At 50.2% G+C, this 21,707-nt stretch overlaps 1 protein-coding gene across 3 annotated transcripts; it reads left to right on the forward strand.

Annotated features, from left to right (window-relative positions):
• The first annotated feature begins 65 nt into the window (after positions 1-65).
• On the forward strand, positions 66-21,467 carry MFSD1 (major facilitator superfamily domain containing 1). Of its 3 annotated transcripts, XM_064152932.1 has the most exons (17): positions 66-160; positions 242-294; positions 958-1,070; positions 1,690-1,732; positions 2,766-2,833; positions 4,256-4,364; positions 5,465-5,567; positions 7,646-7,744; positions 8,532-8,643; positions 10,162-10,218; positions 11,453-11,609; positions 12,115-12,212; positions 13,287-13,399; positions 14,674-14,721; positions 15,613-15,673; positions 19,344-19,458; positions 20,366-21,467. In XM_064152932.1, the coding sequence occupies exons 1-17, from the start codon at positions 142-144 to the stop codon at positions 20,423-20,425; spliced, it is 1,428 nt and encodes a 475-aa protein (XP_064009002.1). In that variant the 5' UTR covers positions 66-141; the 3' UTR covers positions 20,426-21,467. The 3 variants fall into 3 exon arrangements, with proteins under 3 accessions (XP_064009002.1, XP_064009003.1, XP_064009004.1); XM_064152933.1 differs by lacking the exons at positions 19,344-19,458; positions 20,366-21,467 and adding an exon at positions 18,007-19,107; XM_064152934.1 differs by lacking the exons at positions 19,344-19,458; positions 20,366-21,467 and having other exon boundaries at positions 15,613-15,677.
• Positions 21,468-21,707: the final 240 nt, after the last annotated feature.

Here is a 21,707-nt window from a genome sequence, read left to right on the forward strand (position 1 = left end):
GGCGGCAGCGACCCCCCGGGCGGCAGCGACCCCCCGGGCGGCAGCGACCCCCCGGGCGGCAGCGACCCGCGGCCCCGCCGCGCCCTGCCCGCCGCCTGCCACCCGCGCCGCCTGCCGCACCGCCTTCTCGTCCTCACCCTCATGTGCTTCCTGGGCTTCGGTAGGCGCCGGCGGCGCGCTGGGCTCTGGGCTCTGGCGGGCGCCGCGGGCAGAGCTCTGAGGCTTCCCTTTCTCCTTGCAGGCAGCTACTTCTGCTACGACAACCCTGCAGCCCTCCAGACGCAGGTGCAGCGGGTGAGTAGCTGCTCCCTGGTCCTGCGGTGGGAGCGCACCTAGGGAGATTCACAGAGTGCGGTGGTTTGGAAGGGAGCTTAAGAGGGCACTGCGGCCAATTCCCCTGCGGGCAGCAGGGACGCCTCCAGCTAGAGAAGGCTGCCCAGGGGCACAGCGAGTTTGATCTTTAATGTCTCCAGGGACGGGGCCTCAACCACATCTGTGGGCAGCCTGTCCTGTTATTTCACCACGTTTCCTGATGTCCAACCTAAATCTGCCCTGCTCCAAACCACTGCTTCTCGTCCAATCCCCGCAGGCCCTTTTGAACAGTCCCTCCTCAGCCTGCCCTTAGAGCCCCTTCAGATACTGGAATGTAGTTAAAAGGTCACCCTGCAGCCTTCTCCAGGCTGAACAGCTCCGATTCTTTCAGCCTGCCTTCGTGGCAGAGGTTCTCCAGCCCTCTGATCCTCTTTGTGGCTTCCTCTGGACCTGCTCCAGCAGGTCCGTGTTCTTCTGTTTGGGGGCCCCAGAACTGGCCACAGCACTGCAGGTGAGGCCTCACCAGAGCAGAGGTTAGGGAGGTGCGGGCAGTTTTCAGGTCACAAAGCATCCTTATGTTAAAGAGGTCACTCTAATTACCTGAGAACCAGTTACTCTTCTTAATCCATCCTTCTTGTTGCACAGGATATGAAGATGAACACAGCCCAGTTCATGGCACTCTATGCCTGGTATTCCTGGCCTAATGTGGTTCTTTGCTTCTTTGGAGGCTTTCTGATAGACAGAGTCTTTGGGATACGGTAGGTGTGGTGTTGGTGTCACTCTTTTCCAACCTGTGGTGGACTTACTGTTTTGTTAGTGTCCCTCAAGACAGACTTAGGTGTAATGTTGGTGTCACTGCTCTCCAACCTGTGATGCACTTCTGTTGGTGTCCCTCAAGACAGACTTAGGTGTGATGTTGGTGTCACTGCTCTCCAACCCATGATGGACTTAATGTTCTGTTAGTGTCCCTCAAGACAGACTTAGGTGTAATGTTGGTATCACTCCTTTCCAACCTGTGGTGGACTTAATGTTCTGTTAATGTCCCTCAAGACAGACTTAAAGTGCATCTGAAGCGTAGGCTGTGTAACAGAAAGTTTCTTCCCATTAGAAGGAGCTTTTTCATTACTTTTGTTTTTTAACATGGTCTAGGAATTTCCAGTTGAATGAATGAGCTTTTTTCCCTGTAGAGCCTCAATAAAATGATCTCAGAGTTGGCTGCCTTTACTACCTTTTAATAAGGAAGTTTTCAAGCTGTAGTATTTACTTCAGAGCTCTTTTATTGAGTCTTAGTCTCCCCTTGTTTCCTTGCTGTGCCTCTAAAACAGTCTCTTAGAACAGATTTTGTCTCTGCCTTAAATGATTTTATTTGTCTTGCAGGCTGGGCACAATAATATTTAGCATCTTTGTTTGTGTTGGCCAGGTAAGTGCAAGTGAGAGGGTGAAGGTTGATGTGTCTGAGGCTTCTCTGCTTGAGGTGGGGAGAGAAGCTCAGATGGCTTCTCACATTGCAGTGATTGTTTCAGGTGGGAGTGGGCAGGGGAAGGGAACTCAAGTGGGAGAAATGAGAGTTGGATTGGGGTAGTTTGGAACAGATGAGGCAAGTGGGAGCAGAGGAGCTTTGCCCTGCTCTGATCTAGGGAGGCTACCTCTGGAGTACTGGGTCTAGTTCTGGGCTCCACAGTTCAAGAAGGACAAGGAACTGCTGAAGAGAGTCTAGCAAAGGCTGCAAAGCTGCTGAGGGGGCTGGAGAAGCTTTGGGAGGAGCAAAGGCTGAGAGTCTGCAGAAGGGCAGCCCCAGAGGGCATCTGAGCAGTGCTCAGCAAGAGCTAAAGGAGCTGTGGGGGGCAATAGACTGGGGCCAGGCTCTTGTCAGTGGTGCCCAGGGACAGCACAAGGGGCACTGGGCATAAAGTGGCATCTGGGAGTTTCCACATGTGCAGGAGGAGAGAGTTGTTTGTTGTGAGGGTGCTGGAGGCCTGGAGCAGGCTGCCCGGAGAGGTTATGGAGTCTCCTTGTCTAGAGAGCTTCCAACCTGCCCTGAGCACTGTGCTGCTGTGCAAGCTGCTGTGGGTGCCCTGCATTATCAGGGGAGTTGGACTGGATGATCTGCAGAGGCCTCTTCTAGCTGCCACCATGCTGGGAATTCTGACATATGCAAAGGAACCAGAGTCTTTCATCTGTTTGATGTAGGTGTGTTTGGGTAGGGGCTGATGATAAAGGTGAAGCATGACTTGAGCCTCTAGAGGTGTTTGATGAGTGCAGATTCAGGGTGACCTGAGTGTTGTGTAGCCCAAAGGGTGATGGATAAGGCAGAATGCTCTGAGTAGGAAGCAGGTGTGAAGTATTTCTGCAGGTCTGGGATGGGAGAAGTACTTCTGATTCAGTTTGGAGATGGTTCTGGTTCATTCCACATTTTCAATATCATATATTTGCCTTGCATGTTTCTCTGGCAGGTGATTTTTGCTTTGGGAGCACTGCTTAATGCTTTCTGGCTGATGGATGCAGGTAGATTCATATTTGGGTAAGTCAAGAAGGGCTTTCTGTGTCCTAGAAACCTGCTGCCACGTTTGCACTCTGAGATAAAATTGTTGGAGTTTGAGCCCTCCTAAGCTGAGGCAGTCACGTTCTCAGTCCAATTTAGTTAGCAAACAGAAAAACCCACAGCACTCTGCAGCTCTTGCTCAACTCAGAAATGATGGAACTGTCCAAATAATAATGTAATGAAACTGCACTACTTCCTCATTTCCTCCCAGTTCTCACTTCCTGAGTCAAAAGAACTCTTGGCACCAGCACACAGACGAGGGTGGCAAGAAACGAGAGCAGATGGCAGCTGAAATAGCAAATTCTGAGTGTGCTCCAGCATAAAAATGGTAGAAAATCAGCCTGACTGCAAAGGCATTCATAGAATCATTTAGGTTGGGAGGGACCTTAAAGCTCATCCAGTTCCAACCCCCTGCCATGGGCAGGGACACCTCCCACCAGCCCAGCTTGCTTGAGGCCTCATCCAGCCTGGCCTCAAACACCGCCAGGGAGGCGACATCCACAGCCTCCCTGTTCCAGTGTCTCCCCACCCTCGCTGGAAAGCATTTCTTCCTTGTATCTAGCTGATGTTTCTTCCTAATCTACCTGGTTCCAGGGGAGATGCCTGCTTTTGTTTTCTGTTTGGGTCTGCCCCTCAGCTTTTTAGAAGAGAAGTGAGAAGCTGCTGCCCATGTTTTAATGTCTGTAAATGACCCAAAGCTGAAAGGGGCTATAAGGGTCATCCATTTCCAAGCCCCCACTGCCATGGGCAGGGACATCTCACACTAGATCAGGTTGCTCAGAGCCACATACAGCCTGACCATAAACACCAAGGTGAAGCTTCCACCACCTCCCTGGGCAACCTGTGCCAGTCTCTCATCAGCCTCATGCTGAAGAACTTTTTCCTAATGTCTAGTCTCAATCTCCCCTCCTCTGGTTTGGATCCTTTCCCCCCAGTCCTATCACTACCTCACACCCTGAAAAGTCCCTCCCCAGCTTTCTTGCAGCCCACTTCAGACAGTGGAAGGCCACAACAAGGTCTCCTGGGAGCCTTCTCTTCTCCAGACTGAACAACCCCAACTCTCTCAGCCTGTCTCCATATTAGAAGAGCTCCAGCCCTCTGAGCATCCTTGTGGCCTTTCTCTGGGCACATTACAATCGTTCCTAGACCTACTTAGGACACTTTGTACTCCTAATTATTATTAGGACACTGCAATTCTCTACTAAATTGTCTTTAAAACATACATTCCCTGTTATATATGCACTAGGTCCACCAACAGGCAGATGAATTTCTCTGAAATGCTCTCATCTTGGTATTGCCAGCAACTCCTGGGCTGCTTCCTGGTGTATTTGATATAATTCCTGGCTTCTCCTGGTGTAATTAACCTATTTATATTTCTTTGTGTCATGTTTTTCTTTGCAGAATAGGTGGAGAGTCCTTGGCAGTGGCACAAAACACTTATGCAGTCAGCTGGTTTAAAGGCAAGGAGCTAAATCTAGTGTTTGGATTACAGCTGAGCATGGCCAGGATTGTAAGTAAAACTCATTGGAAAAGTGTTTGTAAAGCTCTTGTAGCTTTCACTCATCAGTGTGAAGGTGTTTGGCTTGTCTTGGCAGTGAGACAGGTGGGAAGCAGCATTTCTAATGCTCCTTTGGGACTCTTGGTTAAAAATGGCTGTGAAATGTCATAGAATAGCTTAGGTTGAAGAGACCTCAGAGATAACTCTAATCTATTCTTCGTGGAAAGAGTGATTGGCATTGGAATGGGCTGCCCAGGGAGGTGGTGGAGTCACCATCCCTGGAGGTGTTTAAAAGGAAGCTGGATGAGGCACTTAGTGCCAGGGTTTAGTAAATTAGAAGGTGGTAGGTGATAGGTTGGACTCGATGATCCTGGAGGTCTTTTCCAACCCAGTTAATTCTGTGATTCCAGCCTCCCTGCCATAGGCAGAGACACTTCTCAGCTAGACTTGGCTGATGAGCCAAGACCTGGAGCACCACTGCTGTGAGGACAGGTTGAGGAAAATGGGTATGTGCAGCTTGGAGAAGAGAAGACTGCAGGGGGACCTTAGAGCTGCCTGCCAGTGCCTGAAGGGATACTGCAGGAAGGCTGCAGAGGGACTTTTGCTGAGGGTGTCTGAGACAGGCCAAGGGGAAATAGTTTGAAGCTGAAGGAGAGCAGGGTTAGACTGGAGCTGAGGAAGAAGTTCTGCAGTGTGAGGGTGGTGAGACTCTGGAACAGGCTGTACAGGGAGGCTGTGGATGTCTCCTGTCTGGGGGTGTTGAAGAGACCTTGGCTGGATGAGACCTTGAGCGCAACTGAGACTAGTTGAGAAGTGTCCCTGGGCACAGAGGGGAGGTTGGAGCAGATGAGCTCTGATGTCCCTTCCAACCTGAGCCATTCTGTGTAGGAGATTTCAGTTCTTGTTGGTGTTTTCTTGTTGCAGTGGTTTGTTTCTTCCACGTGCTGACCAAAGCAGCAGGGACCAGTTTTATCGGTGCCGCTGGTGGTTCGCGTTCCCTGGGTAGCATCTTCCCTGCCTCTTACAAACACTTCAACCAGCAGTCTGCCTCACACTGCTTTTCAGTTCACCCAGTTGTGAAATGATTCCTCACATGCTTCTCTTCTGCCTAGGGGAGCACAGTCAACATGAACACCATGACCTGGATATACTCCAGAGTTCAAGACCTTGTGGGCTATACCGGTCCTACTACTCTTGGGCTGACTCTCATGATAGGTCAGTAACTGGACTGATACCACTTGCTGCTGTAGGCTTCTGAACCTGAGGAGTCTGCTGAAGTGTTAATCATTTCTTACTGATGGGAAGGTAGGATGAGGATATTTGAGAGGAGGAGGAGAAATTCACATCCTGCTGATGTTCTTGGGCAGGGTGTGTGATTACTGCAGCTGATGAGGGGAGACCATAGTGCAGCCTTCCAGTGAGCTGCAGGAGAGCTGGAGAGGGACTTTTGATCAAGGAATGGGGTGACAGGACAAGGAGTGATGGCTTCAGATTGGAAGAAGGTGGATTGAGATTGGACATTAGGAAGAAATTCTGCCTCATAAGGGTGATGAGACACTGGCACAGGCTGCCCAGGGAGTTGTGGATGTCTCCTCCCTGGCAGTGTTGAAAGCCAGGTTGGATGAGGCCTTGAGCAACTCAGGGTAGTTGAAGATGTCCCTGCTGATGGCAGGGAGGTTGGAACAAGATGGTCTTTAAAGTCCCTTCCAACCCAAGGTCCATTGCCAACCCAAACCATTCTGTTTTTTGTGGCTGCCAAATTCAAGTGTGTACTTTATGGAGATGAAACTGCATCAGTACAGGCTGGGAGGTGATCTGCTGGATCTGCTGCCCTGTGGAGAAGGAGCTGGAAGTGATGCTGGACTGCAAATTCTGCTTGGGACAGCAACGTGCCCTGGTGGGCAAAAAGGACAATGAGGTTCTGGAGGGCATTAAGAAGAGTGTGGGCACCAGATGGAGGGATGTTCTGCTCCCCTTTTGCCCTGGTGAGACCTCACCTGGAATATTGCATCCAGTTCTGGCCTCCCAGTTCAAGAGGGACAGCTGGAGAGAGTCCCATGGAGGGCTACAAGGACACTGAAGGGACTGCAGCACTGCCTGATGAGGAGAGGCTGAGAGCCCTGGGGCTGCTTAGTCTGCAGAGGAGAAGGCTGAGAGGGGATCTGAGCAATATCTATCAATATCTGAGTGGGTCAGGAAGGAAGGAAGGGACAGTGACAGGGACAGCCTCTGCTCACTTGTGCCCTGGCATAGGACAAGGGGCACTGGATGGAAACTGCAGCAGAGGAAGTTCCACCTCAACATGAGGAAGAACTTCTTGACTGTAAGGGTCACAGTCTGTCCAGAGGTTGTGGAGTATTCTTCTCTGGAGCCATTCCAGCCCTATCTGGATGTGTCCCTGTGTAACCTGTGCTAGATTCTTTGGTCCTGCTCTGGCAGAGAGGTTGGACTGGAAGCTCTCCAGAGGTCCCTTCCAACCCCTGACATCCTGTGGTCCTGTGAAATCTTTGTTGTTCCTTGAATAAAGGACAGGCTTGGCAGATTCCCTGAGGGGTTTCTTGTCCAAGCTTGTGTGTGGCTGTTTGATATTTAAAGGTGACATTTCAGCCATCTTTGGGTCCTTTAGAGGTATGGTTATTGAGGCCCTGGTGTTGCTAACAAGGCCCAGGCTTTGTAGCTCTTCTTAGGAACTACTGATAAGGAACTGAGTGGGAGTAGTGCTAACACTTTACGTAGAACAAATGTTTGTGCTGCAGTTCTGGTCTCTGGTGGCAGGCATCAGCATTCACACCTTGAGGCTGCACACCTGTGGAATCTCAGGCATTAGATAAGGTGGTGTGAAACTTAGTTTGTGGTAGATATGCCAAGTTAGGCTGTACCAGCTGTGCTTTAAAGCCAAGCCGCTGCTGTAGTCACCAGCTCAGGATGTCTCCCAGGAGGCCTTATTATGGCTCTCCAATATCTGAAGGGGGCGACAGGAAAGCCAGGGAGGGAGTGTTTAGGCTATCAGGTCGTGATAGGACTGGGGGAATGGATCCAAGCTAGAGAAGGGGAGATTGAGATTAGACATTAGGAAGTTCTTCAGCATGAGGGTGGTGAGACAGTGGTTGAGGTTGCCCAGGGAGGTGGTGGAAGCCTTATCCCTGGAGGTGTTTAAGGCCAGGCTAGATGTGGTTCTGAGCAACCTGCTCTAGTGTGAGGTGTCCCTGTCCACGGCAGGGGGTGTGGGACTAGATGATGTTTGAGGTCCCTTCCCAGCCCTGACAATTCTGTGTCACCTTGGCTTCTTGCAGGGAGTGTCACATGTCTCTTCTCACTCTGCTGTGCATTAGTCCTGGCTTACCTGGACAGGAGAGCAGAGAAGCTGCTTTGTAAAGAGCAAGGCAAAACAGGTGAGTGGCGTGGGGGTGCTGGGTGCCTTAGGCTTTGTTCTGGAACAGACCCAGTTCCCCTGGGCAGGCTTTGCACTGGAGGGAATTGGGTGGCTGGTGCTTAACATCTTTTCCACAGTCAGAGCTTTGATCATCATTTCTTAGTTCATTTTTATATCAGTAGGAAGCTTTGACACTTTTAAACACCACTATACAGGCAGGTCACCATCTGCTTGCTGTATAAAGCTTCTGGAGAGCCTCCCAGTTCACACCAGTTTGATCTGTGCCACTGCCACTGGTACTTTTTTGGCTGGAATTGGTATTTTATCTCCTTTAATAGGTGTGTAAAATCAGGCAGCTTTTCTCCCTCAGCTTCTGGTGCTTCCAGTTTTTTGGGGGGAGGGAATATTTAGACCAATTAAACACAAATGAATAAATCAAAGATCCAAGAGCTTACAAGAGGAAGGCTTCAGACCTGCTTTTTGCCAGCTGGTTAAACATCTCCTGGCACACAGTGGGTTGTATTTAATCCTGCTGCACAGCACTTAAAGAGCTTAAAAGCACTCCTCTCTTTTAGGAGACTTCAGCTTCACATGGGAGTGAGACAATTTGTTGTTGGCTTTGGCAGTGTTGATTTAGGGTTTGGATGTTCTTAAGCAACTCTCCTTGTGTAAAGTTCAAAGAAGATAGTGGCTGGAAGTGGTGCTTTGGTGGAGACTTGGGATCACCTGGCTGTTTGTTCAGTGTGGATGAATTTCAGCTGTGCTTCTCTTGACTCAAACCAGTTTTGTCTCTTGCTCCACTCCAGGTGAAGTGATTAAGCTCACTGATGTGAAGGACTTCTCTCTGTCCCTGTGGCTTATATTTGTCATCTGTGTCTGTTACTATGCTGCAGTCTTTCCTTTCATTGGACTTGGAAAGTAAGTGGCTGTCACTTCTGTGGCTCTTCCCCTTGAGCTTGGCTGGGATTAACATGGAATTGTTGTGGTTGGAAGAGACCTTCCACGATCACCCAGTCCAACCCTCAACCCAGCACCACCATGGCCACCAAATCTATGGCCCTGGCATGATTTGAGGCCATTTCTTCTCATCCTGTCAGTTGTTACTAGGGAGAAGAGACCAACCCTGACCTGGCTCCAACCTCCCTTCAGGGAGCTGTAGAGCGCATTGAGGTCTCCCCTCAGCCTCCTCTCCTCCCGGCTGAACACCCCCAGCTCCCTCAGCTGCTCCTCCCCAGCCCTGTTCTCCAGACCCTTCCCCAGCTTTGCTGCCCTTCTCTGGACCTGCCCAAGCCCCTCAGTGTTCTTCTTGGAGTGAGGAGCCCAAACTGAAGGCCGGATTCAAGCTGTGGCCTCCCCAGTGCCCAGTGCAGGGGACAACAATGGTTGTAACTATCTGCTTGCAAGGGTAAGCTAATCAGTGCAAGCTAATTCGAAGACCCTCAGACAGTTACAGGTCCCCTGCTGTGCCAGCAGGTCTGTGCTGTGCTTTGCCATGTCTCCTCTGGTATGTGGGGAGATGATTGTCTCCCTCTGCTCACTTTTAGTGAGACCTCAACCTGACGATTGTCTCCAGCTCTGGAGTCCTCAGCACAGCAGACAGGGACCTGTTGGAGCAGGGCCAGAAGAGGCCACAGCAATGCTGGCAAGGCTGGAAGGGCTCTGCTGCCAGGCCAGGCTGAGGGAGTTTGGCTTGGTCAGCCTGGAGAAGAGAAGGCTCCAGGGAGACCTTCTGGTGGCCTTGCAGTGCTTAAAGGAGCTGAGCAGAAAGCTGGGGACAGACTTTTGAGCTGGGGCTGTTGGGACAGGACAAGGGGGGATGGTTTGAACTGAAGGAGGGAGACTCAGGCTGGAGAGAGGGGACAAATGTTTGACACTGAGGGTGGTAAGAGCCTGTCCCAGGTTGCCCAGAGAGGTGCCAGAAGCCCTGTCCCTGTCACCATTGCAGGTGAGGTTGTTTGGAGCTGTGAGCAACCTGCTCCAGCTGCACCTGTGCCTGCTGGCTGAATGTACTTGGAATTAGAAACAGATCTCTTGAGCTCAGTGCAGGTTCTGTGCTGAGTGAGGTGAAAACCACTGAGGTGACTTGGAGAGAGCCTCAAGTCAGTGATGCAGGCACCTCTGCTTTGCTTCTAAAAGTTGTCCCTTTGGTCTCTTACAGTGTGCTCAGTGCTAATGTCTGCTGGTTGGGTTACAGGTTGGTTCCATACTTTGGATGTTTATCCCAAAGTGTGATTTTTAAGCAATCCTTAGAGCATAGATCTGCTAAGAAGCTCCTAAACACCTCCTAAATGAAGACCTGTGATGGGCTGTTTATGTCCAAGCTACATTTAAAAGCTTCCTGTGGAGTCCTTATGCTCACATCCTCCTCCTGTCTTTGTCTGGATCAGGTTTTTCTTCTGCAGTGCTCCAAATCTTTTGTTTTTTTTCCTCCTTTAGGGTTTTCTTTATTGAGAAATTCAATTTCTCACCTCAAGAAGCAAGTGCAATTAACAGGTATGTTGTGCTTGACTCCCCTCCTAGGGGGAGATTCTGTCTTTGGGCTCTATGTGGGGGGGGAGGTTTTGGGATCTGCTGTGGCTTGAATTCCAGAAGCCAAATTTCACATGGCCTAAGGACAGAGTGGGAGGTGTGGATGCCTGTTGTAGGTATTCCTACTGAGGAATCAGAAACTCAAAGCTCTCCTGGCAGGGTATTATTTTGCTATTTGATTTTTTTTCTAAGTGATAGAAGCAGTTCAATGAACAAAATTCTCCTACTTAGCAGAGGAATTTGTGATGTGGCATAAAACCAGGCCAGCAGAACCCACTGACATTGCTTGAAGATTGAATGGGTTGAAGCTTGAGAAAGGGTAGATGGAGACCAGAGATTAGGAAGAAGTTCTTTAGAGGGAGGGTGGTGAGACACTGGCACAGGTTGCCCAGGCAGGCTGTGGATGTCCCCTCCCTGGAGGTGAAGGCCAGGTTGGATGAGGCCTTGAGCAACCTGTTCTAGTGGGAGGTGTCCCTGCCCATGGCAGGGGGTTGGAACTGGGTGAGCTTGAAGGTCCCTGCAAACCCAAACTGTTCTATGAATCTGTGGACCTTAAGGCTGGGAATTCACAGAATTCAGTTTGCTGAAGAGGGTGAGAAGCTTAATGACATTCAGCTTACACCACCTCCACCCTCCCCCTGGGGCTGGACTGTGTGAAGTGGGATGAAAGGGGAAAAAGATAGCACAGAAGGGCTAGAGCTACACACAGCTCATTCTGCTGAACTTGGGTATTTCCTGGGTGCATAAATGGGTTGGAAGAAATCTTCAAGATCATCAAATCCCAACCCCCTGCCATGGGCAGGGACACCTCCCTCTAGAGCCCAGGTTGCTTAAGGCCTCATCCAGGCTGGCCTTGAACACCCTCCAAGGATGGAACATCCACAGCCCTCCCTGGGAAAACTCTGCCAGTGTCTCCCCACCCTCACTGTCAACAATTTCTTCCTAAACTTTGGTCTCAATCCACCCTCTTCCAGCTCAAAGCCATTGCCCCTTGTCCAGTCACTCCAAGCCCTTGTTCTCATGTCCTCAGACCTTTTGGGAATTTCAGTTTCTGGAACCTGGGGAGTGTTTGGTGTTCTTATGGTCTCACAGTAAGAAGGGTGGCAGTGCTCACAATGTGGTGACCCTTGTCTTGTGTAGCATCTCGAGCTGACCCTGGCTGGCTGCTGTTCAGTTCTTTGGTTTGGTTCTTTTGCAGCATTGTCTACATCATCTCAGCACCCATGTCCCCAGTCTTTGGATTGCTGGTGGATAAACTTGGCAAGAATATCATCTGGGTTTTGTGTGCTGTTGTCACCACACTTGCTTCTCATATGATGTTGGCCTTCACTTTCTGGAACCCCTGGATAGCAATGGTAATGAATTCTCTGAGACTGACAGCTTGAAGATGACAAAATCACAGATCTCAGGATGTTAGGGGTTGGAAGGGACCTCTGGAGACCTTCCAGTCCAACTCCCCTGCTAGAGCAGGATCACAAAATCTAGCACAGGTCAGATAGGAACACATCAGGACAGGGATAGAAAGGCTCCAGAGAAGGAGTCTCCTTATCTGGAGAGCTTCCAACCCACCCTGTGTATTGTGATGCTGGGCAAGCTGCTGTGGGAGGGGGTTGGACTGGATGATCTGCAGAGGTCCCTTGTGCTGCTGCCTCTGAGCTCTTTACTGATTAGGTAGGGTTCAGTTTGTGGGTTGCTCCTGGAGAAGTTCTCTCTCCTAAATGTGAGAATTTAGCCAGAGTGATAAGAGTGGAACTCTCTTTTTACTCTTTTGGATAAAGGGAGACTCAGCATGTTCAGTATCTTGGCTGTGAAGCCCTAATAAACCTCACCTAACATCTCTTTCCTTGTTCTTACTTCTAGTGTTTGCTAGGAGTGGCTTACTCCTTGCTTGCCTGTGCCCTGTGGCCCATGGTGGCCTTTGTTGTTCCAGAACACCAGCTGGGAACTGCTTATGGCTTGTGAGTACTGAGATTTGTCTGTGCTGCTCTGCAGTGTCCACGTGTGGTACCACTGAGCTGCTGAAGCACTTCCAACTTAGATTGATGGGGCAAGGTGCAACAAGGCCAAGTGCTGCATCCTGCACTTGGGGCACAACAGCCTCATGACAGCTCCAGGCTTGGGGCACAGTGGCTGGGAACTGCCTGGTGGGAATGGCCTTGGGAGGGTCAGTCAGCAGCAAGTGGAGATGAGCCAAGGTGTGCTCAGGTAGCCAAGAAGGCCACCAGCAGCCTGGCCTAGTTCAGCAACTGTGGGCAGCAGGAGTGGGGCGGGGATGGTCCCCATGTGCTGGGCACTGGTGAGGCCACAGCTTGAATCCTGCTTTCAGTTTGGGCTCCTCATTCCAGGAAGAACACTGAGGGGCTGGAGCAGGTCAGAGAAGGGCAACAAAGCTGGGGAAGGGGCTGGAGAACAGGGCTGGGAAGGAGCAGCTGAGGGAGCTGAGGGTGTTCAGCCTGGAGGAGGCTGAGACCTCATTTCTCTCTGCAACTCTCTGAAAGGAGGCTGGAGCCAGCTGAGTATTGGTCTCTTCTCCCAAGGAACAAGCAACAGGAGGAGAGGAAATGGTCTCAGGTTGCTCCAGGGGAAGTTTAGCCTGGACATGAATAATGATTTCTTCCTCTAAAGAGTTGTCAAGGCCTGGCCCAGGCTGGCCAGGTTAGTGGTGAAGTTCTATCCCTGGAGGGGTTTCAAAGCTGTGTAGCTGTGGTGCTGAGGGCCAGGGTTCAGTGGTGAGCTGGCAGTGCACTCCATGACCTTAAAGGTCTCTCCAGCCTGACTCCGTGATTGTGCCAGGTGAATGCTTGCTCCAGGCTGATCAGGAGGCCTGGTGCAGTTCCAGGATGAGTGTGTATGGTCAAACACCTGCTTGTGTCAGATGCACAGAAACTTGTGCAGTATGATAGAGTCAGCACTCAGTGGTAGGTCAGGAGAACCAGGGAGAAGTCCACTTCAGTGGTTGCTGAGTGCCACTGCTGCTGCTGTTTGCTTTGCAACCCCTTTTCTCTCCTGGTCACCTCTGGTGTCTCTGGCAGCATGCAGTCCATCCAGAACCTTGGCCTGGCCATCATTGCCATAGCAGCTGGGATGATCCTGGACACCAAGGGATACCTGTTCCTTGAAGTCTTCTTCAGTGCCTGTGTTTGCTGTAAGTATGCAAACCACTAAAGATGGCTTCTGGCTGCTCAGGAAGCTTTCTTGGGCTTTTCTTTTCCTCCCTGTTTCCTGCCAGCTGGTAGTAATTGCTTGCTTACAGGTAGAGGCTTGAGCTGGGGCAATACTCAAAGTCACCCAGGCTTGGTAAAGTTACATCTAGAGGGTGGATGCTTTGCTGGGTGAAGAACTGCCTGGATGGCTGGGCCCAAAGAGTGGTGGTGGTGGTGGATGGAGTTAACTGCAGTTGGTGGCTGCTCACCAGTGGTGTTCCTGAGGGCTCAGCACTGGAGCCAGTTCTCTTCAATACCTTCATCAGTGAGGGGATTGAGGCACCCTCAGTGAGTCTGCAGATGACACCAAGCTGGGTGGCAGTGTTGAGCTCCTTGAGGGTAGGGAGGAGGTCCAGAGGGATCTGCACAGGCTGGAGTGATGGGCTGAGGTTTAATAAGGCCAAGGGCTGGGTCCTGCACTTGAGTGACAACAGCTTCATGAAAACTCCAGGCTTGGGGCAGAGTGGCTGCAAACTGCCTGGTGGGAAAGGCCTTGGGAGGGTTGGTCAGGAGCAAGTAGAGATGACCCAGAATGTGCCCAGCCCCCCAGTAGCCTGGCCTGGTTCAGCCACAGTGTGGCCAGCAGGAGTGGGGCAGGGATGATCCCCATGTGCTGGGCAGAGGCAAGGCCACACCTTGAATCCTGGGTTCAATTTGTGCCTCTCACTCCAAGAAGGACGTGGAGGGGCTGGAGTGGGCAAGAAAGCTGATGAAGGGTCTGGAGAGCAGGGTTGGTAAAGAGCAGCTGAGGGAGCTGGGGGTGTTCAGCCTGGAGGAGTCTGAGGGAGGACCTTCTGTCTCTCTGCAGCTCCCTGAGAGGAGGCTGGAGCCAGGTAGGGGCTGGTTCCTTCTCTTTCATTACAAGGAATGAGCGACAGGCTGAGAGGGCACAGCCTCAAGTTGTTCCAGGGGAGGTTTAGCTTGGACATGAGGAACAAATTCTGCCCCAAAAGGGTTGTCAAGGCCTGGGACAGGCTGCTCAGGGCAGTGCTGGAGTGCCCATCCCTGGAGGAATGAGAACTAAAACTAAAGTAGCCTTTTGCAGTTCAGAGTGGAACCTTGCAGAGCAATGAAGACTTGCTTCAGGCCCAAACCTCCCCTCAGGAATGACCTCTGTGAAGGAGTTTAGCTGTTGGCTGTGCTCAGGCTGTTCCCCTGTCCCTGTAAATTTACTCTCAGCTAAAATTGTTGCTTCTTCTTTTTTCCCTTTCCCCAGTGTCACTCACAGCTGTGGTCATGCTGTACTTTGTGAATCACCTCACAGGTAAGGGTTTTCAGCTCCTCTTCACAGCTTTTAATCGTCACTGTTGAAACTGAATGGATTGGGAGTGGTTATGAAGGTAGCTTATGGTACCAGAAGCAGCTCTTGACCAGGAAAGTGCATCAGGCTTGAGAGCTTACTTTGGATCCTGATTTTCCTTGCTCAGGTGATTATGGGCACCTTTGCTCCTCCTTTTTAACCTGACTTTCTACTTCACTAAGTATGCAAGACCAGGTTGGATGAGGCCTTGAGCAACCTGGGCTCTAGAGGGAGGTGTCCCTGCCCATGGCAGGGGGTTGGGATTTGATGGTCTTGAAGATTTCTTCCAACCCAACCCATTTATGCACCCAGGAAATACCCAAGTTCAGCAGAATGAGCTGTGTGTAGCTCTGGCCCTTCTGTGGTATCTTTTTCCCCTTTCATCCCACTTCACACAGTCCAGCCCCAGAGGGAGGGTGGAGGTGGTGTAAGCTGAATGCTATTAAGCTTCTCACCCTCTTCAGCAAACTGGATTCTGTGAATTCCCAGCCTTAAGATTCAGAGAATAGTTTGGGTTTGCAGGGACCTTCAAGCTCATCCAGTTCCAAACCCCTGCCACAGGCAGGGACACCTCCCACTAGAACAGGTTGCTCAAGGCCTCATCCAACCTGGCCTTCACCTCCAGAGAGGGGACATCCACAGCCTGCCTGGGCAACCTGTTCCAGAGCCTCCCCACCCTCCCTCTAAAGATTTTCTTCCTAACCTCCAGTCTCCATCTGCCTTTTCTTAAGCTTCAACCCATGCAACCTTCAGTTGTCAGCTGCTCTGAGAACTTCTGCAGTGAGCTATGCCAAAGCAATCAAACCATAAAAGAGCCACTGTTGAGGTTCACAGTGCCTGTTCCTTCTGTTGCAGGTGGTGAGCTCAACTGGTCTGCAAAGAAAAGGGAAAAAATGCAACAGGTAGCTGCAACTGAGTAAGTACAAAGCAAACCAGAGAGTGGTGTCCTTGTGAAGCTGATGGGATCAAGTAGATGCCTGCCTGCAGTCAGTCTCTTGTAGGGCTGCACTTGGGGTTGGCTTTTATTTTCCTTCTTCCCAGTCAGTGGTAGGATTTCCTTTTGCTGCCTCCTGTGAGTGAACAATGAGATGAAGCAGCAGTTAACCAGGTGTCTTCTCCTGGCACTCTTCCATCCTGTTTTTCCTTATTTCTCTTGGCTTCCAAGCGAGTGGAACTGAACTGTGCTTCAGATGTGCATTTTGTGCATTTCTCTGGCAAGTGCCAGCCTGGGTACTTGCAGCAAAGGTTTGCTGGCTGTGATGTCAGGTGCTGCATGGACTGAATTCTGTGTCCTTGAAAGCTGCATCTCCTTTCAGAAGAGGCTACACTCCAGTCCTGCCCCCCTCACTTTGACCTTGCTCCTCTTAGAATCACAGAACCGGTTTGGTTGGCAAACATGGTTGAGTCCAGCCATGAACCCGTCACAGCCCTCAGCACCACATCTCCACCTCTTTTGAGCCTCCAGGGATGGGGACTCCACCACTGCCCTGGGCAGCTTGATCCAGGGCTTAACAGCTCTTTTGGGGAAGAACTTGTCCCTGTGTTGGACATGAGGAACAACTTGAGGCCATTTCCTCTTGTCCTGTTCTTCGTTCCTTGGGAGAAGAGACCAACCTGAAGTCTCAGTTCAGTTTGTCTCTGCAGACTGTGGCTTCATTCTAAACTGTAGCACCAATTGAAGCTTGGTTTGTGGTCAAATCTGTGTCAAAAATCATACAATGGTTTGGCTTGAAGTGACCTCAAAGCTCGTCCATTTCCACCCCCTGCCATGGGCAGGGACACCTCTCACCAGCCCAGGTTGCTCAGGGCCTCATCCAGCCTGGCCTTGAACACCTCCAGGGAGAGAACATTCACAATCTCTCTGGGCAACCTGTGTCTGTGTCTCCCCACCCTCACTGTCAAGAATTTCTTCCTGATCTTCACTCTGAGTATCCCCAAATGTTGATTACAGTGAAAAGCTTCCATTATTAGGAATGGGGGCAGGGATATTTCAGTGTAGTGGAACTAACTTTCTTCTGAAGGGAATGGAGCATTTGAGCTGGGTGAAAGGCAGAAACATGGTAAGCAACTTTGGGCAGTTTATCTGACTAAGCTAACTTCATCCTGTGGGAGGCTTGGGTGTCCTCCTTTCTTCTCTCTGGAAAATAAGGACAGTGATGCTCTTCAGAACAATTTAAATTGTCTTCTGTGGCCTTGACAAAACATTGGTGAAGTGTCAGTCTCAGAGTCTCAGCACGGTAGGGATTGGAAGGGACCTCTGGAGATCATCCAGTCCAACCACTGCAGAGTTCTGCACCTGGGCAGGACCAATCCTCACTGTCAATACAGGCTGGGGGAGGAGGAAAAGGACTTGGGGCTGCTGGTGGAGGAGAAGCTGGACATGAGCAGGCAGTGTGAGCTTGCAGCACAGAGGCAAATCACAGCCCAGGCTGCATCCAAACCAGCGTTGCCAGCAGGTCCAGAGAGGGGATTCTGCCACTTTGCTCTGAGACCTCACCTGGAGTGCTGTGTCCAGCTCTGGAGCTTTCAACACAAGAAGGACATGGACCTGATGGAGCAGGTCCAGAGGATGAAAGTGATCAGGGGCTTGGAGCAGCTCTGCTACAAGGACAGGCTGAGGGAGCTGGGGGTGTGCAGCCTGAAGAAGACTCCAGGGAGACCTCATAGCAGCCTGTCAGTGCCTGAAGGGGTTAGAAGAAGGCTGCAGAGGGACTGTTTGCAAAGGCCTGCAGGGACAGGATGAAGGAAATGGCTTCAAACTGGAGCAGAGCAGATTGGATGTTAGGAACAAGTTCTGCACCATGAGGCTGCTGGAACACTGCAACAGATTGCCCAGAGAGGTGGTCGAAGTCCCACCCCTGGAAACGCTCAAGGTAAGGCTGGACAGGGCTGTGGGCAACCTGATCTAGTGGAGGATGTCTCTGCTGGCTGCAGAGGGGGTTTTGAGGTCCCTTCCAGCCCAGATCATTCTAAAGCAGGGCACCCACAGCAGCTTGCCCAGCAGTACAATGCCCAGTGGGTTTGGAATCTCTCCGGGCAAGGAGACTCCACAACCTCTCTGGGCAGCCTGCTCCAGGCCTCCAGCACCCTCACACTAAACAACTTTCTCCTCTTCTTCAGATGGAACCTCCTGGCTGCCAGTTTGTGCCTGTTGCTCCTTGCCCTGTTGCTGTGTGCTGTGGGGGGTCACAGAATGCTGTCTTCAGTCATTTTACTCATTAATTTTTTTCACTGCAATGTGTTTTTCAGAAAAGAAATTTGAATAGGAAAATATCATCCAGAAGTGGGGCAGCACTTGATCAGCAGCAGGAGCAGCTTGAAGAATGAGAGTGTGTGGTGGGAGTTTGGTCACTCTGTGCTCTAGCCCTTGGGAAAAGAAGCTAACACCCTAGGGGGAGTGACAAGTTCAGTCTGATGCTGTTGTAATCTGATTTTAACTACTGCTAAATCATCTCATTTACACACAGTGGGGTCTAGAATCACAGAACAGTTTGGGTTGGAAGAGATCTTCAAGATCATCCAGTTCCAACCCTCTTCCATGGACAGGGACACCTCCTACTAATTCAGGTTGCTGAAGGACTCTTCTAAACTGGCCTCCAGGCTTGGAACCTGCAACACAGCTCTGAGAACTGGGGCAGTGCTGTCCCTAGCACTTTGGGCTGATTGATGCACAGCAGCATGTGAAGAAAAAGCCCCTGCCGTCTGGAGAAGAGAAGGTTTCCAGGAGACCTTATTGTGGCCTTCCAGTATCTGAAGTGGGCTAAAAGAAAGCTGGGGAAGGACTTTTTAGGGTGTCAGGTAGTGATAGGACCAGGGGGAATGGATCCAAGCTAGAGGGGAGATTGAGATTAGACATTAGGAAGAAGTTCTGCAGCATGAGGGTGCTGAGACACTGGCACAGGTTGCCCAGGGAGGTGGTGGAAGCCTCATCCCTGGAGGTGTTTTAAGCCAGGCTGGATGTGGCTCTGAGCATCCTGATCCAGTGTGAGGTGTCCCTGCCTATGGCAGGGGGTTGGAACTGGATGAGCTTTGAGGTCCCTTTCAAACTAAACCATTCTGTGATTGAGAGCTTTGTTTGGGTCTGTCTTCAGAGCAAGAGCCACAGATGCTCTGGTCAAGTATTGCCGCTCTTGCAAGAGACTTAACCCTGAGGCTGCTGAGCAGTCTTTTTTTATTTGCATTTTTGAGTCTTTTTTTTTTGTTGCTATTGTAACCTTTCTCCTTTGAAGGAGTGAAAATAAAGGGATGGTGAAAAACCAAAACAAACCTGTAACAAGAGCTGACTGAGCACATTGTAATCTGTGAGGTTTCTCTTCCTACCCCACCTAAATAAAAGGAAACTGCAGAAAACAGCCTCATTTTTCTTCCTTTCATACAAATCTCTCTTAATCTGATGCCCAGAGGCTCCCCTCCCTCTCCTGATGCTCACAGGCTCCCCTCCCTCCCCTGATGCCCACAGGCTCCCTTCTCAACCTCAAGCAGCATCTTCTTAGTTGTTAAAAAGATAACCCCAAGGGCACCAGGTGAAGTTGTTTGAGTTTGCACACCTTGGGGCACATCTATCTTAAACTCATTTTCTTTTCCAGAGCAGAAGAGCAAGAGAGGCTCAGACGTCAAAATGAAGATGATTTAGCTAAATTACAGCCAAAAGCTGATGACTTTAGTTACAGGAATAAATACCTCTCCAAACTAGGAGCTCAGGTATTGGTAACAAAGTTAGGGGTGGGTGAGTGAGTGTGTGTGTGTGTTTTGGGGGGGGTGGTTAGTAACTTAATAGAGCCATGAGATGTTGGTTTTACTTGGTTCCTTGCTTCAGACAGCATCACAACCTCTGCTTAAACTGCTGAATGTTTGCTTGGGCTCAGAAATGGCTTTCAGCAGTGGGAATTCCAAAACCTTATGAGGAAGGTGAATCTGCCTTGAAGGCTGCTGAGCCAAATCAGCTGAGGAGCAAGCTGCTTATGATGCATGGTTGTTTCATTTGATGGGGTTGGGTTTTTTGCACCTACCAGAGAGTTGTTCATCTTTTTTAATCAGCAATGGCACACAGCAGCATGTTGGACTGAATCCCAGAATCCCAGTGTGGTGGGGCTTTGGAAGTGACCTCTGGAAGATCACTCTGTGGTGATCTGCTGAAGTAGGGCACCTACAGTGGCTTCCCCAGGGTGACAGTGGCCAGGTGGGTTTGGAAGCTCTCCAGACAAGGAGACACCACAACCTCTCTGGGCAGCCTGCTCCAGGCCTCCAGCACCCTCACACCAAACGAGTTTCTCCTCCTCTTCAGATGGAACCTCCCAACTCCTAGCTTGTGCCCATTGCCCTTTGTCCTGTCCCTGGGCACCACTGACAAGAGTCTGGCCCCAGTGAAGTCTGTTGCTGTGTCCCTAGGAGCTGCAACTGAGTTCTCTTGCTTTTTGAGTGTAGTTTGATCAAACATGATGCCTCCTGCTGCTGGGAATCCCCCAGCTTCTAGGCATTGACTCTGTTCCCTCTGCACAGCAGAATGTGGATTTGGGGCTTTTTGTTTGCTGTCCAAGAATGCAAAATGAGTTGAAGAGCAGAGCCCTGTTATGGTGCATGATTGTTCAATCTTCTGCTTTGTTTGCAGCTACCAGATAATTACTCATCCTATTTATCAACAATGGCACACAGAAGCGTGTTGAAGTAGCATGGTGGAAGTTCCTGAGCCACAAAAACTTTGTTTCCAGTATTGCCAACTACACCAGAAGCATGCACTGCACTTTTTTTACAGCACTTGGCTTCAATTCCCCCTCCACACCATGGGTAAATAACAGAGATCCTGATGAAGGACCTTCTGGCTGTTTGTTTGGACCCATGAGTTCTACATGCTGCATCCTCCTGTGGTCAAAAGGACTTCAGTAGCTTGAGAGCTGAAAATGATCCTTTCTGACTGCACAACGAGGCCTGAAAGCTTCATTGCAGGATTCAAATCACTGTGAAATGAGCCTGGATGGAGCTTTGGGTTATGCAGCCTCCGAAGTTGCCCAACTTTGTTGCCATGTTGGAAGTTGGGAAGTTGGTTTAACTTTCTCTTTTCTTATAGAAAAATGTGAGGTAAAAATTCTCTTTTCTTTTGGTCCAAGCAAATGCTTCAGAGGCAACTCAGGTTCTGTAATTTCAGTGTTACCACTTCAAAAAGTCCTAGCCTTGGAATTTTACTGTCAGGACTTAGCAATGAAGTCTTCATTCAGGGGAAAAAGGGAGTTGAAGAGGTGGTGAATAAAATTATGAGAAGAGTTGAGGGTAGGTAAGTGGTGACTGAAAATTATAAGGAGTACAGGCAAAAAGGGAATTGAGTGCAAGGAAAAGGGAGAGCTGAGGGCAGGCAAGGATTGAGGACAAGCACTGAAGTTTTGGCTTTCACCTGGAGGAATGTTCAACTCCATGCTGAAACTTCCTGGTTTCTTTCCCCTTGTTTGAGTGGAAGCCTTGGTGCTGAGTAGCTGCTTAACCCCTCCAGGCTGCAGTTTCCTTTGTTTTCATTAATGAGAAAGGGTCAATTAGGTAATTCGACCTAGAATTAACCTGAATTCTAAAGTCAAGAGGCTTTTGTGGAGCTGTAGGTGGAGGAGAGGGTGAGTGAGCTTTGCTTGGTTGGCTGAAGGAGTCCTTGTGTCCCATAAAGGACTTTGAGAAGTGACTTTGCTGTGGGGAAAAGTGGCTAACTGCAATAAAGATGTTCCATTAGAGCTGTGATGTTACTAATTACTGTTTGGCCTCTGGGGATTTAAGCAGCCCTGGCACTCCTGGCCTTAAGGGGTTTTCTTGAAGGTACTTCTCAGTGGAGGTTTCTGTACTCTTCCTGGAAGAGTAAGGTCATAGAATTGTTTTGGTTGGTAAAGACCTCTAAGATTATCTAGTTCAACACCACCATGGCCACTAAAGCATGTCTCTGTGTGCCTTGTTTGAAGATCTGCAGGGATGGAGAC

The sequence above is a fragment of the Pogoniulus pusillus genome, chromosome 13, assembly GCF_015220805.1.
Source record: "Pogoniulus pusillus isolate bPogPus1 chromosome 13, bPogPus1.pri, whole genome shotgun sequence".
NCBI classification, from domain to species: Eukaryota; Metazoa; Chordata; class Aves; order Piciformes; family Lybiidae; genus Pogoniulus; species Pogoniulus pusillus.